The following is a 20,969-nucleotide window of genomic DNA, read 5'->3' on the forward strand; positions in this document are numbered from 1 at the left end:
GTATTAGCGGGAATGCAAACGCAAGACGGTGAGAGTCCTTGAATTTCAACCGAATGTTCCCCTGGGAGAACTTCCATCATTTCAGTGTGTCTTCAGTGGCAGAGCCCCATGGATTCCTCTCTGAGCTCAAGGACCCTGCTGTTCAAATATGCTCCCAGGGAAGCTTGTCTCCTCTCACCCCCTGTCTACTTTTTAGGGGAAAATTCATTTAAAAAAATCAGTGGCAAAGTATTACTCTGATCCAAGTTTTAGCGCTTTACAGTGACATTGCTGCAGTCAGCTCCAATTCAGAGCTGAGGCTCAACCAGAGGATAAGTGTTACTGTCTGTTATCTTTCCTGGCTGCAGCTACATCGTCCTCTATGACAATACGTGTTTAGAGGAGGGCTATAGCGGATATTGTAGCTTTTTTTTTAGCTTGAAGTTCAGTGCCTCAAGTCATATGTGCAGCTGTTTAAACTCCCTTATAGCGAATAGGTGATAATCAGCATACAGTGGTGTGAAAAGGGTTTTTTTTTGTCACACTTAAATGCTTCAGATCATAAAACAAATTTAAATACTAGCCAATGACAACACGACGGAAACTTTTTATTATTAAGGGAGAAAAAAATCCAAACCTACGTGGCCCTGTGTGAAAAAATGATTGCCCCCTAAACCTAATAACTGGTTAGGCCACCCTTAGCAGCAAGAACTGCAGTCAAGCGTTTGCGATAACTTGCAATCAGTCTCTTACAGCGCTGTGGAGGAATTTTATCCCACATATCTTTGCAGAATTGTTGTAATTCAGCCACATTGGAGGGTTTTTGAGCATGAACTGCCTTTTTAAGGTCATGCCGCAGCATCTCAGTAGGATTCAGGTCAGGTCTTTCCATTTTGTTTTTCTTCAGCCATTCAGAGGTGGACTTTCTGGTGTGTTTTGGATCATTGTCCTGCTGCAGAACCTAAGCTGGTTTCAGCTTGAGGTCACGAACAGATGGCCGGACATTCTCCTTCAAGATTTTTTGGCAGACAGCATAATTAATGGTTCCATTTATCACAGCAAGTCTTCCAGCTCCTGAAGCAGAAAAGCAGCCCCAGACCATCACACTACCACCACCATATTTTACTGTTGGTATGATGTTCATTTTCTGAAATGCAACGTTACTTTTAAGCCAGATGTAATGGGACACGCACCAAATGACCACCAAAATGTTCAGCTTTTGTCTCATCAAACCACAGAGTATTTTCCCAAAGGTCTTGGGGATCATCAAGATGTTTTCTGGCAAAACTGAGACAAGCCTTAATGTTCTTCTTGTTCAGCAGTGGTTTTCGTTTTAGAACTCTGCCAAGCAGGCCGTTTTTTCCCAGTGTCTTTCTTATGGTGGAGTCATGAACACTGATCTTAACTGAGGCAAGTGAGGCCTGAAGTTCTATGGATGTTGTTGTGGGTTTTTTTTGGATGAGCCGTCGCTCCGCTCTTGGGGTAATTTTGGTTGGCCGGCCACTCCTGGGAAGGTTCACCACTGTTGCATGTTTTCGTCATTTGTGGATAATGGCTCTCACTGTGATCCCAAGGGTTTAGGGGGCAATCACTTTTTCACACAGGGCCATGTAGGTTTGGATTTTTTTTTCACCCTTAATAATAAAAAGTTTCATTTAAAAACTACATTTTGTGTTCAGTTGTGTTGTCATTGTGTAATACTTAAATTGGTTTGAAGATCTGAAACATTTAAGTGTGACAAACATGCAAAAAATAAGAAATCAGGAAGTTTTCACACCACTGTATATACATCAGACACTCCATTATCACTCAAATGCGCGGGTCACTCATCCTTGTGACACTAAGCGCAACTTGAAGCCTAACTAGTCATCACATAACCTAACCTTAAATAATTGTAAGGATAATGTATACTGTATGTGGACATTTTAAACCATGTATAATTGCAGTGCATATTGTGGAATACTATGCATTTCACAGGCGACATACTGTATAACACTGAATATTGCTCTCATCAATTCATAATACAACACTGCATGACTTGATTTTGTGGCTTATTTCGAGTCATTTTGTCTATTTCTATGGCAGGGTGAACAATTGCCTTAATTATATGACATGTCTATGTTCCGCGTGTGCTCGTACATGAGCAAACACACCATGGGCTTTGACTATGTCAATTATTTCTATTTTTAATTAATTTAAATTTTAATTTTAATTAATTTAACTGGTGAGAGGAACGATCCCAGTAATTGTAACACATCCATGTTGTCCGTCCCTGCATGTGCTTGTACATGAGCGAACACATAATGGTCATTGACTTTGTGAATTATTCAAGTTAAAGTTGTTTTGTTTATTTCTGCTATGCAAGGTGGCAGTTATCATTAATAACCGATAAGAGGAATGAGTGCATTGATTTAACATGTCCAGCCTGGGTTCCTGTGCATGTGCGTGTGCAGGAGCCAACCTGCTGTGGGCTTTTGTAATGCAAGGTAGCAGCTATCATTTGTGACTGGAAAGAGGAACAATCATGATAATTATATGACAGTTTTGTCTTGCAGCCATCTGTGTCTTTACTTCTGTATGCAAGGTGGCAGTTATCATTAATAACTGGTGGGAGGAATTCTCTCATTGATTATACAACATTTGTCCGTGTACTTGGTTGTGAGCAAACACCGCATGGGCTTTGACTTTGTGGATTATTTCTGGTGGTCTCGGTTTTATTTGCTGTTATGCGAGGTAGTTGTTCCCATTACAATTTGGCGAGAGGAATGATCGCATTAATTTTAAAACATGCCCGGCCATGAGAACGCCCTCCAAGGGTGATTTATTGGCTCCCTGAGAGCAACAAGGCACCACGTTGACGACCACTGACATAATTCATACGTCAAAAAGATAATATTGCTCTGTATTGATCGATTGTCTTATACTGTGTATGTGTGCTTAAAGTTGTGGCTGGTGAGTATGCAGACAGTAGAAAGCTGCAATCCAAAGCCTGATGAAAGTGGAACTGGGCTCTCTAATATCATTGTGGATGGCTTGGAGTTGTGGACATGGATTAGCTAATCGGGTCTGTCACCGTACTGCTCCACTTTATAGCTATGATAACATCACCAGGCTGCTGTCAGTCATAAATGCTACCCTCCCAATACCAGGCAAACCGTTCATCACCCCGAGCTCTCGCCACGCTGTCTCCCGCTATAGCTCATCCTTCATTTAATCTCTCCATCCTGCCCATTTTCTCGTTTTTTTTCCCCCATTATACATCCTCGCTCCTGCAGCATCTCTTATTTGCTCAACTGCTTTTCTGACCTTTTCAGAAACTTCCTCCCCGGAGATCCCTCACCCGCCTCCTCCTCCTACTCCTTCTGAGTGTTCTGTTTCTCTTCACAATCTTGCTCTGCTGTGTTTACATTCACACTCATATACTCTGTTGTCTAAGGATGTGTGTTTGTGTGTTCTCCTGTGGGATCTTTGGTGAGAAGAGGATGCAGGAAGGCTGGTCTTCTCCTCATGTGCTATGAAGGACCATGTTATTACGTTGTGGTGATGGTGTTGCAAAAGCAGTCTCTCCCAGCGCTGATAACACCAAGCTGAAGCCTTTGTTTCCTCACTACAAAAGGATCCATCCCCCTTCCTTCACATCCCCTCCTATCTTTTATTCCACATCTCTCCTTGTCACCCTCCATTTCTCTTCACGTCATCATCCAGCCATTTTTTTTTTTTTGCCTTTACCTCTGGTTCTCTGTCTTTCCTTTCTCGTCATCCTGCCCCTTCATACCCACATCTGAAGCGGTTAGCGACAGCTCCCATTGGTTGTGCCACTAGAATCAGAGAAACAGGCAGCCAATAAGCATCCGGGCTAACAGGGTCACCATTATCCATGAAGGAGTGCAATTACTCTGCCTTTGACATCCCTGCCATGTATGCATAGCTCATGCTTGCGCCCCACTACCTGCACCTACAGTACGTGCCACATTTCCTGGGTACACACATAATCTCTTTGCACATATGCTTTATTCATGACAGCCTGGCTCTTTTTTCATGCATGCATTTGTGCATGTGTATGGTTTTCATACATTATAAGGGAAATATTTTTGATTGCATACTTTTTTATGGATTTGTGTCAAAGCTATAGGAACATACCCACCAAAAATTGCTGCAATGTGAATCTGGAACCACGCTGCTTTTCAAAGACCTGCAGCAAAGGAAAGCTGTCACACTGCTTCCCTCCCCTTCCCGTCTCCATACACATCATCTCTTTCCATACTGTTTACTCAGGATCACGTCTACATTTCCACTGAAGGCACTGCGCAAGTCACATGCACTTTCCTTCTTTCTCCAGGGGAGAGTTTGGACATTTTGGGTTCTGGTCATTTCATCTTCCGGTGCCTTGTGCAATAAATGGAAGATCATCTCAGTTGGAGTCTTGAGTTTTGCTGCAAGCTTCAGACAGTGTTATCGAGCAACAGCAGGATTCCTGGGTCTCTCCTGTGGCAGCCGAATGAGGGTCAGGCTTAATTTGCATCATTAGCTGTGGAATCGCTCTGACCTTCGTCCATCATTAGTGACTCGTTCCCTCCTGCTCCATCCATCACGCACTCTAGTTTCCATCAGCTGAGAGACAAATATCACCATCGCACATATTGTTATCATATTACGCACGTACGCACACACTTTCATTCACAGTGGCATGCCTGGGGATACTGCCTGTTTTGCTTTCACACGCCTAATGAGCAACGATATTCAAGTAATTTCTTTTGTTCTGAGTCTAAGGGAGTGTAAAAACACACACAGTCACACACATACAAGGTCAGAATGGGGCTGTTGCCTTTCAGGTGAAACGTCTGCAGGGAAACATTTTCTTTGCAACGGCCTGCTCGGCTATCATCGCAATCTGTGGTTGAACGTGCTTTCACTTCCCAATCAGCAGCCTCTGGGATGCCCGCTCCATTTTGTTATCAGGACCCTCATTAGCCTTCAGACAGGAAGTGACCCCTCTTTATAACCTGTCTTAACCCTTGGAAAAATAACTAGGATGACAAAGGTGTTGTATCTTTTTGTTGCTGCAAGACACCTCATCTGTTATCCTGCCCCCCCAAGTGACATTAAAATGAGATTAAACACTGTGTTTATTATATATTAGAATGACGTACTCAAGGTACAAGTTTTTTCATCAGAAGCCATATCTCACTCAATTTGGATGTGTTCACCGTGAGGTGTACGTACTTTAGCAACTATTTAGACAACAATTATTATTTTGATTGTGGCTTATTTTCAGTGGACGGCATATACTGTACATTGCTTTCCGAGCTGTACAGTGACTACTCTAGACTAGGATCAAGTTTCATTTTTGATAGTATTTCACCTTAAGGTATGATCAAATGTTTGCTGAAATGCGAGGGCTGCACTCACTTTTGCAAGATACTTTTGGTGCAATGCAATTACAGTAATGCAACCGAAGTCAAGGAATTTTTGGTAATACTGTGTTGTATAACAAGGTGATAGCACACACAAACTGGTCAAAATGCTGGTCAAAATGTCGATGTAACAATTTACTGTACTGAAAAATCTACTACAAACTGTCGATGCGAATGGTGCTGTTAAATTGTAAGACTTTACCGCTGAAAACGTGAATGTGAGTGTCTGCAGTATTTTTGCGATGATTGGGTTTTCTGGCTACTGAGCACCCCCTTCAGATTTTAAGTAGAATTGTTGGTTATTTTATATAAAAATGAATATGGGTGACCAAACATTTCGGATGCATGAGCTACAGTCGTCCCTCACTACATCGTGGTTCAAAGATGGAGCCCTCATTCCATCACGGTTTTTCCAAACTGAATTCATTAATAAATGATCGCTATTTCGTGGATGAGTAAGGTCTATTATTAGTTTGTAAAAATCTGCATAATTAAACAAATTCTACATATTCATGGCCTGAATCAAGCATTTTCAAGCACAAAAATGGCAAAATGAACGAAAATACAAATATAAGGCAATGAAAAGATATGAAGTGTAATACAGTATCTGTGGCTGGTTGTGTGCGCCTTTAAGAGGCGATGCCCGGGAGGTGACGTGTGTGACGTCAGCTGGCTAGATTTGACAGTTAGCTGAGTGCTAGCAGCTGAGTAGCAGTGTAGAGGGTGGCCGACAGCAGTTCCTGTGTGAATGCTCACTTCATGTGTTCACTGATTGTCAATAAAGCCATTGAAGTGCATCGTGGCGGCGGTAGAGTAGTATTCTACACTGGTCTCTAGATGTCAGTAACGTTACATTGATGAGACAATAGTCACCAGGAAGTACGGGTCTATCTTATCTTATTTATGTCTAAGTTGGCTTATTTTCTGTTTCTATGTCTCCTGTATCGGGTAATACAAATGTAAAGGTGTTATTTCATGTCTGATAATGTTAAAAAAAAATAAAATAAAAATAGTCAATTTATTAATATCGAATCCTACTTCACTTATCGTGGTCGGGTCCTGAACCAATTAACCGCGATAAACGAGGGATGACTCTAGAGAATTAACAAGCCATTTTTTATCCACACCAGTAATAATAAGGCTGATGATATCTCAAGAGTGAGACTCATTTTGCATGTCATATTGTACGTCACACAAAATGATTGATGCTTGCTTTGCTTTTTTTAAAACCCCTGTCAGACAGGTGATTTTTGATTAAATATTAGACTTTAAATCAAGTCAATCTGTTATTAACGCTTACACTCCCGCTTTGGCAAATAGTGCAATAATCTCTGCACTTGCCTCCTCATTGTTGACGATTGCCGCACTGAATCCTTGTCGTCACTACACCTGCCCTGTAAATGGACGTTAATTTCTTTGCAAATGCGGGCACAACTTGAACAGCTTTGTGTGGCTTCACTCGCGCACGTAGCAGATTTAAAAGTCGTGGACATGCCTACCAGCTGGCACGTTGCCAAACGTCTGATCTTTGTAATAGGCCTTTCATCATTTCTTAAAACATTACTGTGTCACACAGGCTGGAACTCATGCCATGTAAACACATCACAACTCATTCCTCCCAGAGTTCTTTGCCCTTCACTTGCATTGACAAAGCTGTTAAATGAGGTTGTAATCTACTTTATTGCAGTCATTGTCGAATCTTCATCTGATTGTTTTTCTGTGATTATGACTTGTGGCTCATCTGGGCTTGGCAGTCCATTTAAAGAGCTCAAGTTAGGTGTCTGTGACATAGGTAAATATACTGTATGTGTGACATTAAAACAGATCTAAATTTAGTGATAATGTGTGGGTGACTTTTGTCGGGATGTAAACTAATCTGTTCCCCTTTTAGCCTGTGGTATGCTACTAATGTCCGCTGACTAAGTCAAATAGGCCGCTGCTTTGGAGATTTATGATAACTCCGCGACCCGTGAACCTTCTGGTCACATGACTTCATTAGGACCTGGATGGGAAAGTGTGATGTCACATGTCAGAAATAGTGTTTGTGGATTATGACTGAGATTTTCAGTCTGAGAGGGCTGATGGAAAAACCAAAAGACGTAATGCCTAAGCAGAAAACATATGGCTCCGTAGGATTCCTAAGCCAGTAATAAACCACTGTTGGTCACTCTTTGATTGAGCAAAGAAATGACAAAATAAACACACATGCTGATGTTAGCCTACACTATTGCTGTGCCCTCGCTGTGGACACTGCAGTGTTATACGCAACAGTCTCCTCTTTGCTGCAGCTGTCTGTTTTCATGCTGCCGGGCTAACAGCTACATTTAGAGAAATAAATACAGGAAATGTATTTGAAATGTAAACCAACCACCTCAAACCAAAGCAAATATAGCCAAGCTCATACTGTGCAGAGGAAAAGTAGCATTAGGTAGACTACATACTAAGAAAACTATTCAATACTATAGTAGTAGGCCTGGGCGATAAGCTGAAAATTTGCCACGATAACCGACGTCCCTTTGCCCATGTCGGTAAATTCAGTGTTTTAATAAAAAATCAATAAAAAGTCATTTTTGTCTGTTTTGACTGTGTGTGCTGGTATGCTATGTTCATTCCCCTTTAAGACGAGGTACAACGTGTGTAAGTCACGTGACTCCAGCCTGAACAAGAAGGGAAACAGACGATGAGGGAACGGGTGATGGTTCAAATGAAGAAGCGGCTGTACAGTGCCAGCATTTCACTTGCCTATGCGCCCAGAAATAGATTGTGCGAGTAGAAAAAATAAAAAGGGAGCACACGTGCGGCTACGTTTTTTTAACCCTGAAATACCTAAAAACCCAGATTTTGCCCCTGAAATAAGTCCATACAAAATGAATCAAAGTAGAGGAACATTTTGGCGCATCTGTATATAAACCCGCACAACTTGTCTTTGTTGACGTGCGATGACATCTCAGCCGTACAAGCTGCACTCGCTGACGTAGATCATTAGCTTGTTATCAGTTGGATACTGGAGCACTGCTGGAAAGGGAAAGATGACTGCTCTCTGTGACGTACTATACTGTTTTCCCTATCATGCACTAAAAACACTTTTTTTTTACCTGTATGCATCGCAACGCCACTCCGAATTATACTAAAAACTAATAACAGAAATACTTTACTTTAAATATATGCATTTTAAAGCCTTTAAAAAAAAAAAAATCATGTACATCATGGCCAATTATGCAAAATGGACAATACACAAAAAAACAAGAAAATAAAAACATCGTCTCTATAAGAAACCGTGATAAGTTTACTTTTGGTAGCAGTTTTTAAGGATTCCATGTTTTATTTGATGTCACCAATAGATGGTCACATGGCTACAAGAACATGTGAAATTCTCTTTTCATTGTGTAAATGATCATTTTGATGATGGATGTTCATCCAGTTTCTAAAGCCACATTAGGCAAATAACATGGCAATGGAATGTCTGGAATTGATTAGAATTGTTAGAAAAATGAGGAAGTCACTATATTCATATATGGTATTATTATTATTGGACTATATTACCTGACATGGTTGTGGTAGGTTGGGTTGATATCAACGCCGTTCTTCTTGTGCAGTGTGATAAGTGGCCTTTAGTAATGTAATTGCATGAGACGTGATGCCAGTCATGTTATGTGGCTGTATGTGTAGCTTAGTACACGTGTGTACAGGATGTAGTATGCCAGGGTATGTACCATACATTCATATTTGTGGACCGCAGTCACAGGGAGATTTATTTTGGGTTCCACAAAGACGATGTTGAGCAAAAGAACACGAAATGCAAAGTGAGTATGAAAACTGTCGTAACCACCCAAAGCACAGTATGTAAATGGGGCGCGTTTGGCGCTTTTTGGAGGTTTTTTTCAGAAGGCTTTATCGGTGGAATAGGTGCGTCCCGTTACGTGCATTGTATTTCATTGAAAGTAATGTGTGCCAGTCCGTCAATAAATCAACGAAAAGCAGTTAATTTGCATTTCCTGCAATTATTTTCAGATGGCAAAGATATATAGTGGTCGGGGATTTATCGTGCATTTATCATTATCAAAGTAAAACTGCGCAATTTATCGTGATATTGATTTGAGGTCGTATCGCCCAGCTCTATATAGTAGTCTAGTGCGCAAATGACTGATGTATCAAAAGTATCGATATTTTGATTTGAGAATCGATTTTAGAGCATGAAGAGCTGATATCGGAAGGATCAGCACATCACTTATAGTGATACCACTGACTTCTTTTCTGATACTGAGTCCAGGCTGATGTCAGCGATACTGATCCGATACTTTGTGCAAATACACGTGTCAAGTAAATGGAAAAAAATGTGTGTATTTTGAATCATAGCATAGCTCATAAAATCAAGAATATCAGACGTCAGAGTATTTGAATCATTTATTTTAAACAACCTCATAATTTAGACAAGATCCCAATAATTTTGTCTCTTGCATGTTGTACTGGCGTGCTTTTATGTTGACGGCGGACTTACCAGATACGGGTACTTTTACGCCGAGTTTGCCTGAGTGATGCTGAAGGACCCGGAAGATGGTTGCTTTTTTTCTGTTCACATTGTTTTTATTGTAATAATTTTTTTTAATTAGACAAAAGTAAACATATACAACAAATATGACATAGATTTCGAGTACATTTCCCGGATGTAATAAAGCCACAACAGGCCGCTGCAAAACAGAAAAGAAAAAAGGAAATTAAAGTGTCCATAATTAACAAAATAAATGCTAAAGAAGAAAAGAAATGGAAAATGAAATGATAAGTAGGGGTTCCTACAAGATTCAGATCATTAAATGGATGAGATAGTCATTGGTGTCCTGTAATCAGGTTTGTTGTCCTCTTCTGGATTGTCAATGAAGTAACAGATGGGAAGTTCACATTGGCTGCTCTACATTTGAAGAGAACAAACATTTTAAATAATTCTTGGTAGTTGCATATTGTAGCATCGGAGGGGAGATGCTGCTCGAGTACTGAGCATGTCTTGCAGGCACTAAATAATAGTTCAAGTTTACGTATATATCGTTAGCGCTGAGTCGTCTGTTTATTGCCCACATGTAATGGTGGTCGTTATGTTGCGCGTTAACCTACCTGTTGCATGTTGTGTTGTTTATTTGGTTCGTACCTATGTAAGACTGCTCTGTTAAATGTTGATGATACGCTGCGTTGTCAAGCTAATTGTTGGCAATTGTTTGCAAATTAAAGAGCACCTGCCTTAAGCATGCTGATTAGTCTCCGACCGTTTCCTGCGTGACTCAAGAGCGCCACGATATATTGTAGCACAGTCGCTGTTAAACGTCCTAATGTTCGTGTCTGCTTTTCTTATTTGTTAGAGTTGAAAGCGTCTTCTTTTACTGTCTGCCTCGTTGTTGACCCCTGCAAAACGGAGGAAGCACTGCATGAACGTTCTAACTTCTCTAATTAGACTGAGTGGTTTACAATTTACATAATTTGGGTTGATGGTCGATTGTGGCCTGCGGCCCACCTACTGAGGGCCCCCTTGTGTAGACCCGACATGTAGCTTTTAGGATGCACACGAGAAGTCACTGAAATGATTGATTCTTTCAAAACAACAACAAAAAAATCAACATCACAAGTCCTTTTTTTTATAATCAGCAGTTGTTTCAGTAACTTGACAAAAGAAAAGAAAAGAACGTGCTTCTTGGTTTTGACAAGTAGGTGTTTCCATTCCACAGGGAGCCGGCACATACACAAACGCCTCCGCAAACACACGCAAAGCCGATAAACAAGCCGGCAAAACCAGTGCTGAGTGGGAGCACAATCAAGCAACACAAAGACATCCAAGATGTGTTTTTCCAATGCAACACTTGGAAAAAACAGTAGAGGAGCGAAGCGATCAACTGTAAACAGATAATTGAAAGTAATGAGAAAGTCATGTTTTTGCATCTTAATCTTATATTTAAAATGACAGTCAGACTCCTGCCTGCGTCCCCAAGCCAGACAGCTTATACTGAGTGCTTTCAAGCATATTATTTATTTTTTGGCAGTTTGAGAGGGTGTTCTCCTCCCTTAATAAACAAACGTCAGATTTATTTTGTCTTGTGGGGGTTTAATCTTTGCCTTTTTTAGATCTCTTTGTTGTGCTCTTCTTCCTCTGTGACTGCCAGCCATGCTTCTTGATGCATCCAGTTTTTCACTGCTACAGTTTCAGACAAGTGAGGCTAGTGTTGCAGATACATTACAGGATGTGTGCATATCACCTCAGATAAGCGATGATTTGGGGGCTCACCAGGTTGAAAAGGGCGGCGGTGCTGTAAGATTTCGCGTGAATCGCAAGCTGTCTTGTTTCATGAGACGTCAACCTCTGCGTGTGCACACAGCCATCAAGCGGAGGGGCTGATGCATCCCCAGAGGAGCAGCATGTTTCGAGGCTCGCACATTGTGCAAGAAGCACAACTGAAATATCGTAAGGAGATGTTACTACTACTGAATTGTACCTGTATATGTGTTTGTTGTATTTGTATTCATGCACATGCAGGCCCTGTTATAACTAGCAGCTGTTGGTGTTACAGAAGAGCCACATGTGGGCTGTAGAACATCAGGTAACACTTTTTATTGATTGTCTTACTGGCAGGCAACTTTAACAACCTCATTGCTGATGGAACGGCACACGCTGATGCTGAGGTTTGATGGGAATATTTAGCATTTCATCATAAAGCAGACAGTTGCACAAACAGATTTGTTTTGATCAGATGCACACACACCAGCATGATAATAATGCACACAACACATGCATGTCTCACAAAATAATAAATGACATTTCTTTATTGTGTGTGTACTTTATGTGATTCTCGTGCGTGTGTGTGCATGCATGTGTGAAACAATCCTCTTCATAAATTAATCAATCTGCGGTTAGACTGGACAGCTTTGTTCCCATTTTCATGTTACATTTTTAATCTCACCCAGGCATTTTGGACAATTGCATCCATATTTGTGGTCGGAGGAACTTGCTTCTTCCCTTCTTCCAGCATGCACAAAAGAGTTTTTGCAGTTAGAGCATAGAAAACCTGTTTATGACTTTCTAAATACATTTTTTTTGCCATTATTAGAGCCCTCTAGACATGAAATAACACCCCTATAGTCACCTTCACACTCCTATTATTATTTGTTTACACTACATTGCCACAGGATCACTGCAGGGGCACAAGAGACGGCCACGGTTTTAAGCATACCATGCTACCGAGCTAACTAGTTAGCCTCCAATTTAATTATTCTAAACTTAAGAAAGGACAAAGTAAGAAGCCAAAAACCTACCACTTCCACACGGATTGGGAGGAGAACTTTTTTTTCACTCTATCATGTCGGACATGCCATGGCTGACTACATGCAGTGTGATGGTAATGTAATGTCATGGAAGGCACTCCAGCGGGTGATCAAGACCTCACAGAACATTGTTGGGGCAGCCCTCCCCTCACTGCAAGACATTTATAAATCTAGAGTCCTACGCAGAACACACAACCTCATCAAGGACAGCACACATCCACAACACTCATTATTCACACTCCTACCGTCAGGCAGACGCTACAGGAGTTTGAAGTCCAGGACCACAAGGCTGGCAAACAGCTTTTACCCACAGGCCATCATGCTTCTCAACGAAGCACTCACACACGCCGCACGCAACACATGCACACACTCATAGCACTTTATTTATTTATTTATTTATTTATTTATTTATTTATTTATTTATTTATTTGTATTAATGTCTCTTCTGTTGTTGTTGCTTAATTTATTGGTATATATGTTTATGTTTCTTATGTTCTTATTCTTTCTTGTGTTTTCTTTCTTTTCTTGGGAGAATGAACAGAATAAGATTTTCATTGCTTAGTATAACTGCTGTTTTACCATGCACATGACAATAAAACTCTTAAATCTTGAATCTCTTGAATCTTGAATAGTTAAAATATATATTTTACCTGCACTTGGTCTTACCTCTGCATCCTGGGGTCGCTGCCACAACACCGCAAGCACGAGACGTGACAAGCTGTTGCCTATATCGGTATCGGAAATCAAATGATGGACAATATTGGTATATCGGGTATCAGGAAGAAAGTCAACATCGAGCATCTGTAGTCAATTTGTATAATAATATTGGCACTTACATAAGCTTTACGTTTCATTGTATTTGTAGCTCTAATCATCTAAAGGTCATACTTGGCTCCGTGTCAGTCTCAATCAGTTCACACTCGCTAGCCGTGTGAGTCACAGTTCCTAGAGGAGGACGGAACTACCTGATTGCTTGACTGTAAGCACCACCATCACCATCATGAGCATCATTCCTTGTGTTGCACACTGCAAACAGCGGCAGTGTTCTCCCCAAAAACACAATACAATGCAGTGAACAAAATCTTTGAATTAAAATGCAATGAAGTTGTCTCATTTGCAATTGGGCTAACATTTTCAGGCAAAATATGCCTTTTAAAGTGGGACAAAACTTCAGAGTTCAAACCGCAGTCAGTGAGCATCAAAGGATTAACTCGGGGTGTGTGGTAGTCGAGGCTTTTCGTGACACTTACTCCAAAAAGGTTGTCCAAAGCAGTATGAATTCAGGACTATGCACGTTGTCGCTTTTCATTCAAGTGCAAGTGCAAGTGTTTTATAGGTTTTTACATTTGACAGTGGTTAACTTCTTTTTACACTTCTGTGAGTGTGAGTGTGAGTCATGATGTTTTAACATAAGCTGATCCATATTATGCTTCCATCATACATCTGTTGCGTTTTATTCTCATGTCTATGATGTTATCATTGCTAAACTTTTTACACTTGAGTGTTGCTACTTGAATATAACGACAGTGTTAAAGGTGCTGTCTGCCTGCAGGCCCTGCCCCACGTAACATACCCGCATGCGCATTAATTACGTTTGTTGTCAGCTAATGATAGTGATTTTAGCTATCATTGAATGTATAACCTAACATTACTACACAATGACTCCAAATTGGCGGTCGCTTCTCTGAGACTGCATTTGTGTATGTGCAAGCATGACGGACGTGTAAGTGTATACAAGACAGCGGTGAGTGAAAGCCATGAAAGCCATTCATTTTATTCAAGTCAAACTAATTTTTTACAAAGTTTAACTTCAAATTATGACAAATTTAGATATTTATTTGGTCAATTTGTTTTTTTCTGCAAGCCGATGGTGGTGTTCTTATATTTTTTGGTTGAAAAAAGTAGCTTGGACCCGAAAAGGTACAGCACTGGACAGCAATGCAACTCACAAAATTAACTGTTCACTTATTAAGTGTTTACCATGGGGCAGTTATACCCTGGAATGGTTTATTTATATTTACAAAGCAGAGGTTACAGGTTGAAGCTCAAGGTATTTCTCAAGGATGACAATTATATCTCATAATAGACAATATGCAACAAGCAACAGACAATACTGGCACATTTCTAAATCGGATGTAAAGGCTCTCAACCTTGAGGGACATGGACAAGGCTGAAGTATAAAGGCAGGGTAAAGTTGAGGATATTTACGCTCTGCTGGCCAAATATAAAGCCTAGTATGCTCACATACAGCAGACAGACCGCAGTCTTATTTTCCCCCCGCTAGCGTTATTGCTTGGCACAGAAAACCACAGTGCATGAGTAACTTTTTTCTGGCTGTAGCTATTATTTGTCTCTATAGGCTGATGGGGACTGAACTAATATGTTGTCCTCCAACATCTGTTCATGCACTAAGTATACATAAGTCTTTGCAGATTCATTGTATTCCCATTGTGCCTGTCTTTTGCGCTCCCTGGAAAGCTGTGCTGTTCTCAATACCTCTCTCAATGTCTGGGATTTGTTGTTGCATGGACATCTGGCTGGCTGGTGTTAATTAACAGGAGGTAAAGTGGATTTAGATACTACCTGTGCCGGTTGTTTGGACAAGCTTTAAGGAACTCAGCTCTATCCTGAGTGAAGGAAAAGGTGTGTTCCAAGATGTTCATTCACTGGATGATTCTCGCCCTCCCCTGGGTCAGTGTGTGTATGTGTTTGTGTGTGTGTGTGTGTGTGTGTGTGTGTGTGTGCGCGCGTGCGGTTTTGTGTGTGTTGCAAGGATCCCCGTCTGTCCTTGATTGGTGCAGTAAGGACCTTGTCTTAAACAATGTCAGCTCACTGATTCATGCTGCGACTCTACCACTGATCCGTAGGATGATGCTTAGAGGCGTCAGCAGACCCCTCTCATCCATCACCTAGCTTAAAAGCCTGGCACATGTGCACAAACAAACAGTATACTCTATACACATCTGATAAAAATCCCTATAAAGCTTCTAGTGGAAAAAACAAAGGCAATAAATAGTGATGTCAGATTTCGGATGGTTCATCTTCAGAATATCAGTGCATGCATGTTTGTTTGTGAGCTGTCTCTGTTGCTCTCCCGGGCTCCGCTCCAAACAGAAGCAGAGATTTGCTGCTTTGCCGCTATGGTCTTGGTGAGTTGTTGCTGGCTGACAGTGTGAGGCTGAGATGATGCTGAGAACTGGGTCAGTTTGAGCAGCAGTCTGCAAAGCCACCCCTTGTTTAGTCTCCCAGAGAAAAAAAAAAAAAAAAATGGAAAACTGTGCCAGATTTGGGCCCGATCTTCAAGATATGTGTTTAGGGTTCCCCCCCCCCCAGCCTGTGTAAAGTAGTGGAACATTTACTTCCTTAGGCTTAGAACATTAACATACATAGTCAGTGGGATTCATTGTATGTGTCAGAGCTGTGCATTGAATTTATATCATGTAAGCAATTATCCAGAAGAATAACTATCACTTTAAAACATACTTTACGCATGCAAACTGTGTTTTAGGTTATTTTAAGCTTCAGTTTTAGGTTGCATTATTATTGTACAAATACTTCTGGACCTAATTGTACAGTATCTTACAAAAGTGCGTCAACAACCATTTCAATACAGTACAAATGAAACGTTAATGTAGCTTAGAGTACAGTAGATCCCCCCACAAATACTGTGCAGCTGTAACCCAGCTCAGCAGAGTGTTATTTCATGTGTAGAAGGCTCTAATAATGTTTTTAAAAAGGCCATAAACAGGTTTTCTATGCTCTCACGACGAATATATTTGATTATTTTATTTGATTAAGGAATCCTACTTCGCGGAAATTCACTTATCACCAATTAATTAACTGTGTTAAACGAGGGATTACAATATTTTTATTTTAATTCATTTAGCCATTTTTATGCTTGAAAATGCTTCATTTAGACAACAAATACATAGAATTTCCTTCAGTATGCATATTTTTGAATAATAATAAGATATCCAACCACAAAACAGCATAATATACTAATTAATAAATATTTTTTAAAACGTGTTAGAGTGAAGTTGCAAAATTTGAACCACATAGTGGCTGTACTCACTTAAGAGATACTGAAAATGCCTTGATTTCTCATACCATTGATTTTCAATTGCTTTCTTCAGCTTAAATTTTGGGCAAAAAATTGCATCGAGTAAAACAGTTGCCATGGAATGCCAACATTAATGCAAGGGGATGCATGAATGTGGAATGTAACTCGAGGGTCTTAAACGTCTCCCACTGGACCAGCATTTGTGACTGGGTAGCGATGCATTGGTCTTTATCTGAAAGCAAACCTTAAGAAATTCTGCACATTGAACAACGTCTTGTCAAAGTCCAAGCTGTAATGACCAGCGGTGACTGTCTCTGTGTAAAAAAGAGTGTGTGGGAGGGATGACAGGTTGCCCAAAGGAATGTTCAAGCACAAGTGATTCATCTCATCTCTCTGCAAGGAGGACGAAAATGATTTCCAATTCATGGCCAGCAAAAGGCCTCATCCTACGCACACATGCATCATCACACACCTGACCAAAAGACCTAATATGACTCGAGTCGGTGAGTCAACCTACTTCTCCTCGCACAGAGTGTGTGTCTTAGCGGCGGTGCTGCGTCTTTGTTTATGCATGGTGATGATATATTCATTGTGTTTGTCAAAATGGAACAGACAGTCTCGGTGCTGCAAGGAGAAGCAGAGGAGATGCAACATGCATAAATTCAGCCTGCTTGCGTAGCTCTCGGCGTCCCAGTTCTCCATCTGAAACCATAGATGAATTAGTGAAATGACAAATTATCTTAAATATCTTAAATGGAGCCGCGTACCCAATGAGAGCTTGTCAGTTGTATTTTAAAGCCGTGTCATGATATGCTACAAATCTCCACGGCTTTCAGTACGATATTACTTAAACCAGAGGAAGCATGGATAATTTACTGTGGAGTGGATGTAATTTTTATGAGTCTTCAAGATAGCAGGAGATAGGCTTCATCTTTCTTTTTCACAACCCCTCTCTCTCAAGTGTATCTTTACTCACTCTTCAAATGTTTGACTTCCTCTTTCTGTCTTCTCGCTGTTTTCTCACAGGTGCAAGTGACCCTGCCTGCAATAGGCGAGGAGTCCAAGAACCAGGGCCATGATTGGCTCTCCTGGCCCTGGTGGGCGTGCCTTAATGCCATGGCCGAAGATGTGGCGGGGGGTCCTGGCTGCTTCTCTGGTCACCGTCTTAACTTTGACGCTGCCAGGAAGTAGTCAGGCCTGCCCGCCACGTTGCGAGTGCTCGGCTCAGCTGAGGTCGGTGTCATGTCAGCGGCGGCGGCTCACCAACATCCCCGAAGGCATCCCCACCGAGACACAACTCCTGGATCTCAGCAAGAACCGACTCCGATGGGTTCAAGCAGGCGATCTGGCACCGTACCCCCGGCTGGAGGAAGTCGATTTCAGTGAAAACCTTATCGCTACATTAGAGCCCAATTCCTTCGCCAGTCTGCCCAGTCTTAAAGTGTTGAAGTTACGGGGCAACCAGCTAAAGTTAGTGCCTATGGGGGCCTTTGCCAAGCTGGGCAATCTGACCAGCCTGGACCTGAGTGAGAACAAGATTGTCATTCTATTGGACTTCACCTTCCAGGACCTTAAGAGTCTAAAACATCTGGAAGTGGGAGACAATGACCTGGTTTATATTTCCCACAAGGTAGTACTCTCATTAGAGCTGTGATTTGCATGACTCGTAATTGAATGTGAGTGCTGCCAGAAGTTGTTGCCAAGCCAAACATAGCAAAGAAAGGTTGAATGGAGGGCAGTGAAAGTTGTTACTATGTCACAGCAATATATGGCCCTATGATTTTCACACAATCACAGAATTACGGACGGAATCGCGGAATTGGCCAATAAAAACGGAATCTCCTGTTAAACACGGAATAATGTGAATGAAATGTTGTCATCACGAGGAGAATGAACGTTTGTGTGGGGAAATATTTCCCCGGTGGACCGCGCAATCGTGGCAAAATCTCACCGCAAACACTAGCCCGTCCCCTCCCGAACGAAACGTGTCAAAACTGAAACCGGAAACACCAGCAAAAGTTGGCAAAAAAACTTCAAAACTCCTGTCTTAGCAGGGTTAGCTTAGTTTAGCAGAGCAGTTTAATAGTTTAGTAGAGCATGAGAGTGCAGCTGTGTGTGTGTGACTCAGGCTGTATGAGTGTGTTTTCACCTTGTAGTGTTTTACCGCTTGTTAATGCAAATGAGCGTTTTACGATGCCCGCTGACGTTTTGAAAGTTCTGAGTGAAGTAAGGACAAGAGGCCTGTTTATTCTTCCTCCCAGCTCATCTTAACCATCACCAGACACTGTCAGCACACACAACACATTTACGGTCTTCAAAATAAAAGTGTTGTTCACCACATACTGTCTAATTGTGTAAACAAAATAAGGGCGTCATAAAAAAATATCTTAAGAGTAATCACAATTGGAATTACACGGATGGCTACATCTTCCTTAACCACAAGCACAGGCGTTGCAGTTTGCTAAGGATTTTGTAGCAATGTGTGCAGAGGCTGACGTCCCATTAGAAAACATCCGTTTCTGAAATACTGGGCAAAATTGGCCAATGATGTATTGCATCAATAAATGTAAGGATTTTTGCATTTAATTAATGGACATTCTATTTACTATTACAAAGGTACATACTCGATGCTGGTAAAATAAGTGTAAAAGGTAAAAAATGGAATCTGGAAAAAACTAATAAAGAGAATCTGTGAAAAAATAAAACTGATTTCTTAGGGCCCCAGCAATACCGTACAAACCTGCCCTCTCTAAAAACATCAGAGTAATCTGTAGTATGTGCTTTGTTATGATTGCTGCATCACTGATTAGCTTTCCATTGTGTTGCCTTTCATCATCTTGCAAGTCCAGTATTTCACAACCAATACATTTTCATGATGAAAAAGTTATAGTCAAGCATTGTCTTTTCATTCAGTCCTCTTTTACCAAATCCACAGGCATTCTCAGGTCTGCTGGGACTGGAAGATCTCACCATAGCTCGTTGTAACCTGACGTCCATCTCAGGCCAAACGTTGTCCTATTTACGCAGCCTGGTCACCCTCCGCCTCCGTCACCTCAGCATCACGGCTCTTGAGGACCAGAATTTCCGAAAGCTCTCAAACCTTCGAGGTCTGGACATCAGTCACTGGCCCTACCTGGAGTACATCTCCCCTCTTAGTTTCCAGGGTCTTGACCTCCACTGGCTGTCCATTACCAACACCAACATCACCTCTGTCCCCTCTGCTTCCTTCAAAAACATGGTGCATCTAACCCACCTCAACCTCTCCTACAACCCCATCACAACACTGGAGCCCTGGGCCTTCAGAGACCTGCTGAGGTTGAAGGAGCTTATCATGGTCAGCACAGGCTTGATGACGGTGGAGCCCCACGCCCTCGGAGGCCTCAGGCAGCTTCGGGTCCTCAACTTCTCATCGAATGACTTACAGACGTTGGAAGAGGGTTCCTTCCACTCTGTCAACAGTCTGGAGACCCTCAGAGTGGATGGGAACCCTCTCATGTGTGACTGCCGTCTGTTGTGGATCCTGCAAAGGCGCAAGACCCTCAACTTTGACGGCAGGGTGCCTGTGTGTGCAGGGCCTGTGGAGGTGCAAGGCATCAGCCTGAGTACCTTCACTGATTCTGCACTCTTTGATCATTTTACATGCCAGAAACCGAAAATACGCAACCGCAAACTTCAGCAGGTAACGAACACAATGCATACAGTACATACAGCACAGTGGTGTTTAATTGTACTGTAGTTGATGTCCGTTTAGTCAAGCTATTGCTGTAGCTCAGCTACTTTCTTTATCCCAGTATACATGCCAGAGAAGAATACACTTTATTTGCCAAAGTACAGTCTGTACGCCTATTCTACCATCTGTGCCTCTTAGTGCTGGTTGGTGTTATAGTCCTGTAGAACTGGAAAGACCCTAGGCTTCGATTACAAATAATATGCATGCTACTTCTTTAGTAAGTGGCTACAAAGGCATTTGTCATGCTTTTCTGGGTTTTATTTGAAGTCACTGCTTCCAGGGAGTTACGGTAGAGCCCATGCAGATTGTCTTAGTGTGTTTTTTATTATTATACAGCGGGACCTTCATTTTAGTTATTAATTTGCTCTGAAAGGTCGGACAAAAACCAAAACGTACAAAACTGGGGCAATTTTTCCCATAGGAAATAATGTAAATCCAATTAATCCGTTCCACACACTCAAAAATATTAACAAAAAAATACATTTTA

At 41.4% G+C, this 20,969-nt stretch overlaps 1 protein-coding gene across 1 annotated transcript in view; it reads left to right on the plus strand.

Moving 5' to 3' along the window:
- Nucleotides 1-20,969, plus strand: part of LOC129177014 (leucine-rich repeat and immunoglobulin-like domain-containing nogo receptor-interacting protein 3) — a 44,233-nt gene that overhangs the window by 15,913 nt on the left and 7,351 nt on the right. Inside the window, exons 2-3 of the mRNA XM_054767691.1 lie at nt 17,779-18,382; nt 19,688-20,431. Of these exons, the coding sequence (XP_054623666.1) occupies nt 17,828-18,382; nt 19,688-20,431 (1,299 nt within the window). The 5' untranslated portion in view covers nt 17,779-17,827. The remainder of the gene's footprint in view (nt 1-17,778; nt 18,383-19,687; nt 20,432-20,969) is intronic.

The sequence above is a fragment of the Dunckerocampus dactyliophorus genome, chromosome 2, assembly GCF_027744805.1.
Source record: "Dunckerocampus dactyliophorus isolate RoL2022-P2 chromosome 2, RoL_Ddac_1.1, whole genome shotgun sequence".
NCBI classification, from domain to species: domain Eukaryota; kingdom Metazoa; phylum Chordata; class Actinopteri; order Syngnathiformes; family Syngnathidae; genus Dunckerocampus; species Dunckerocampus dactyliophorus.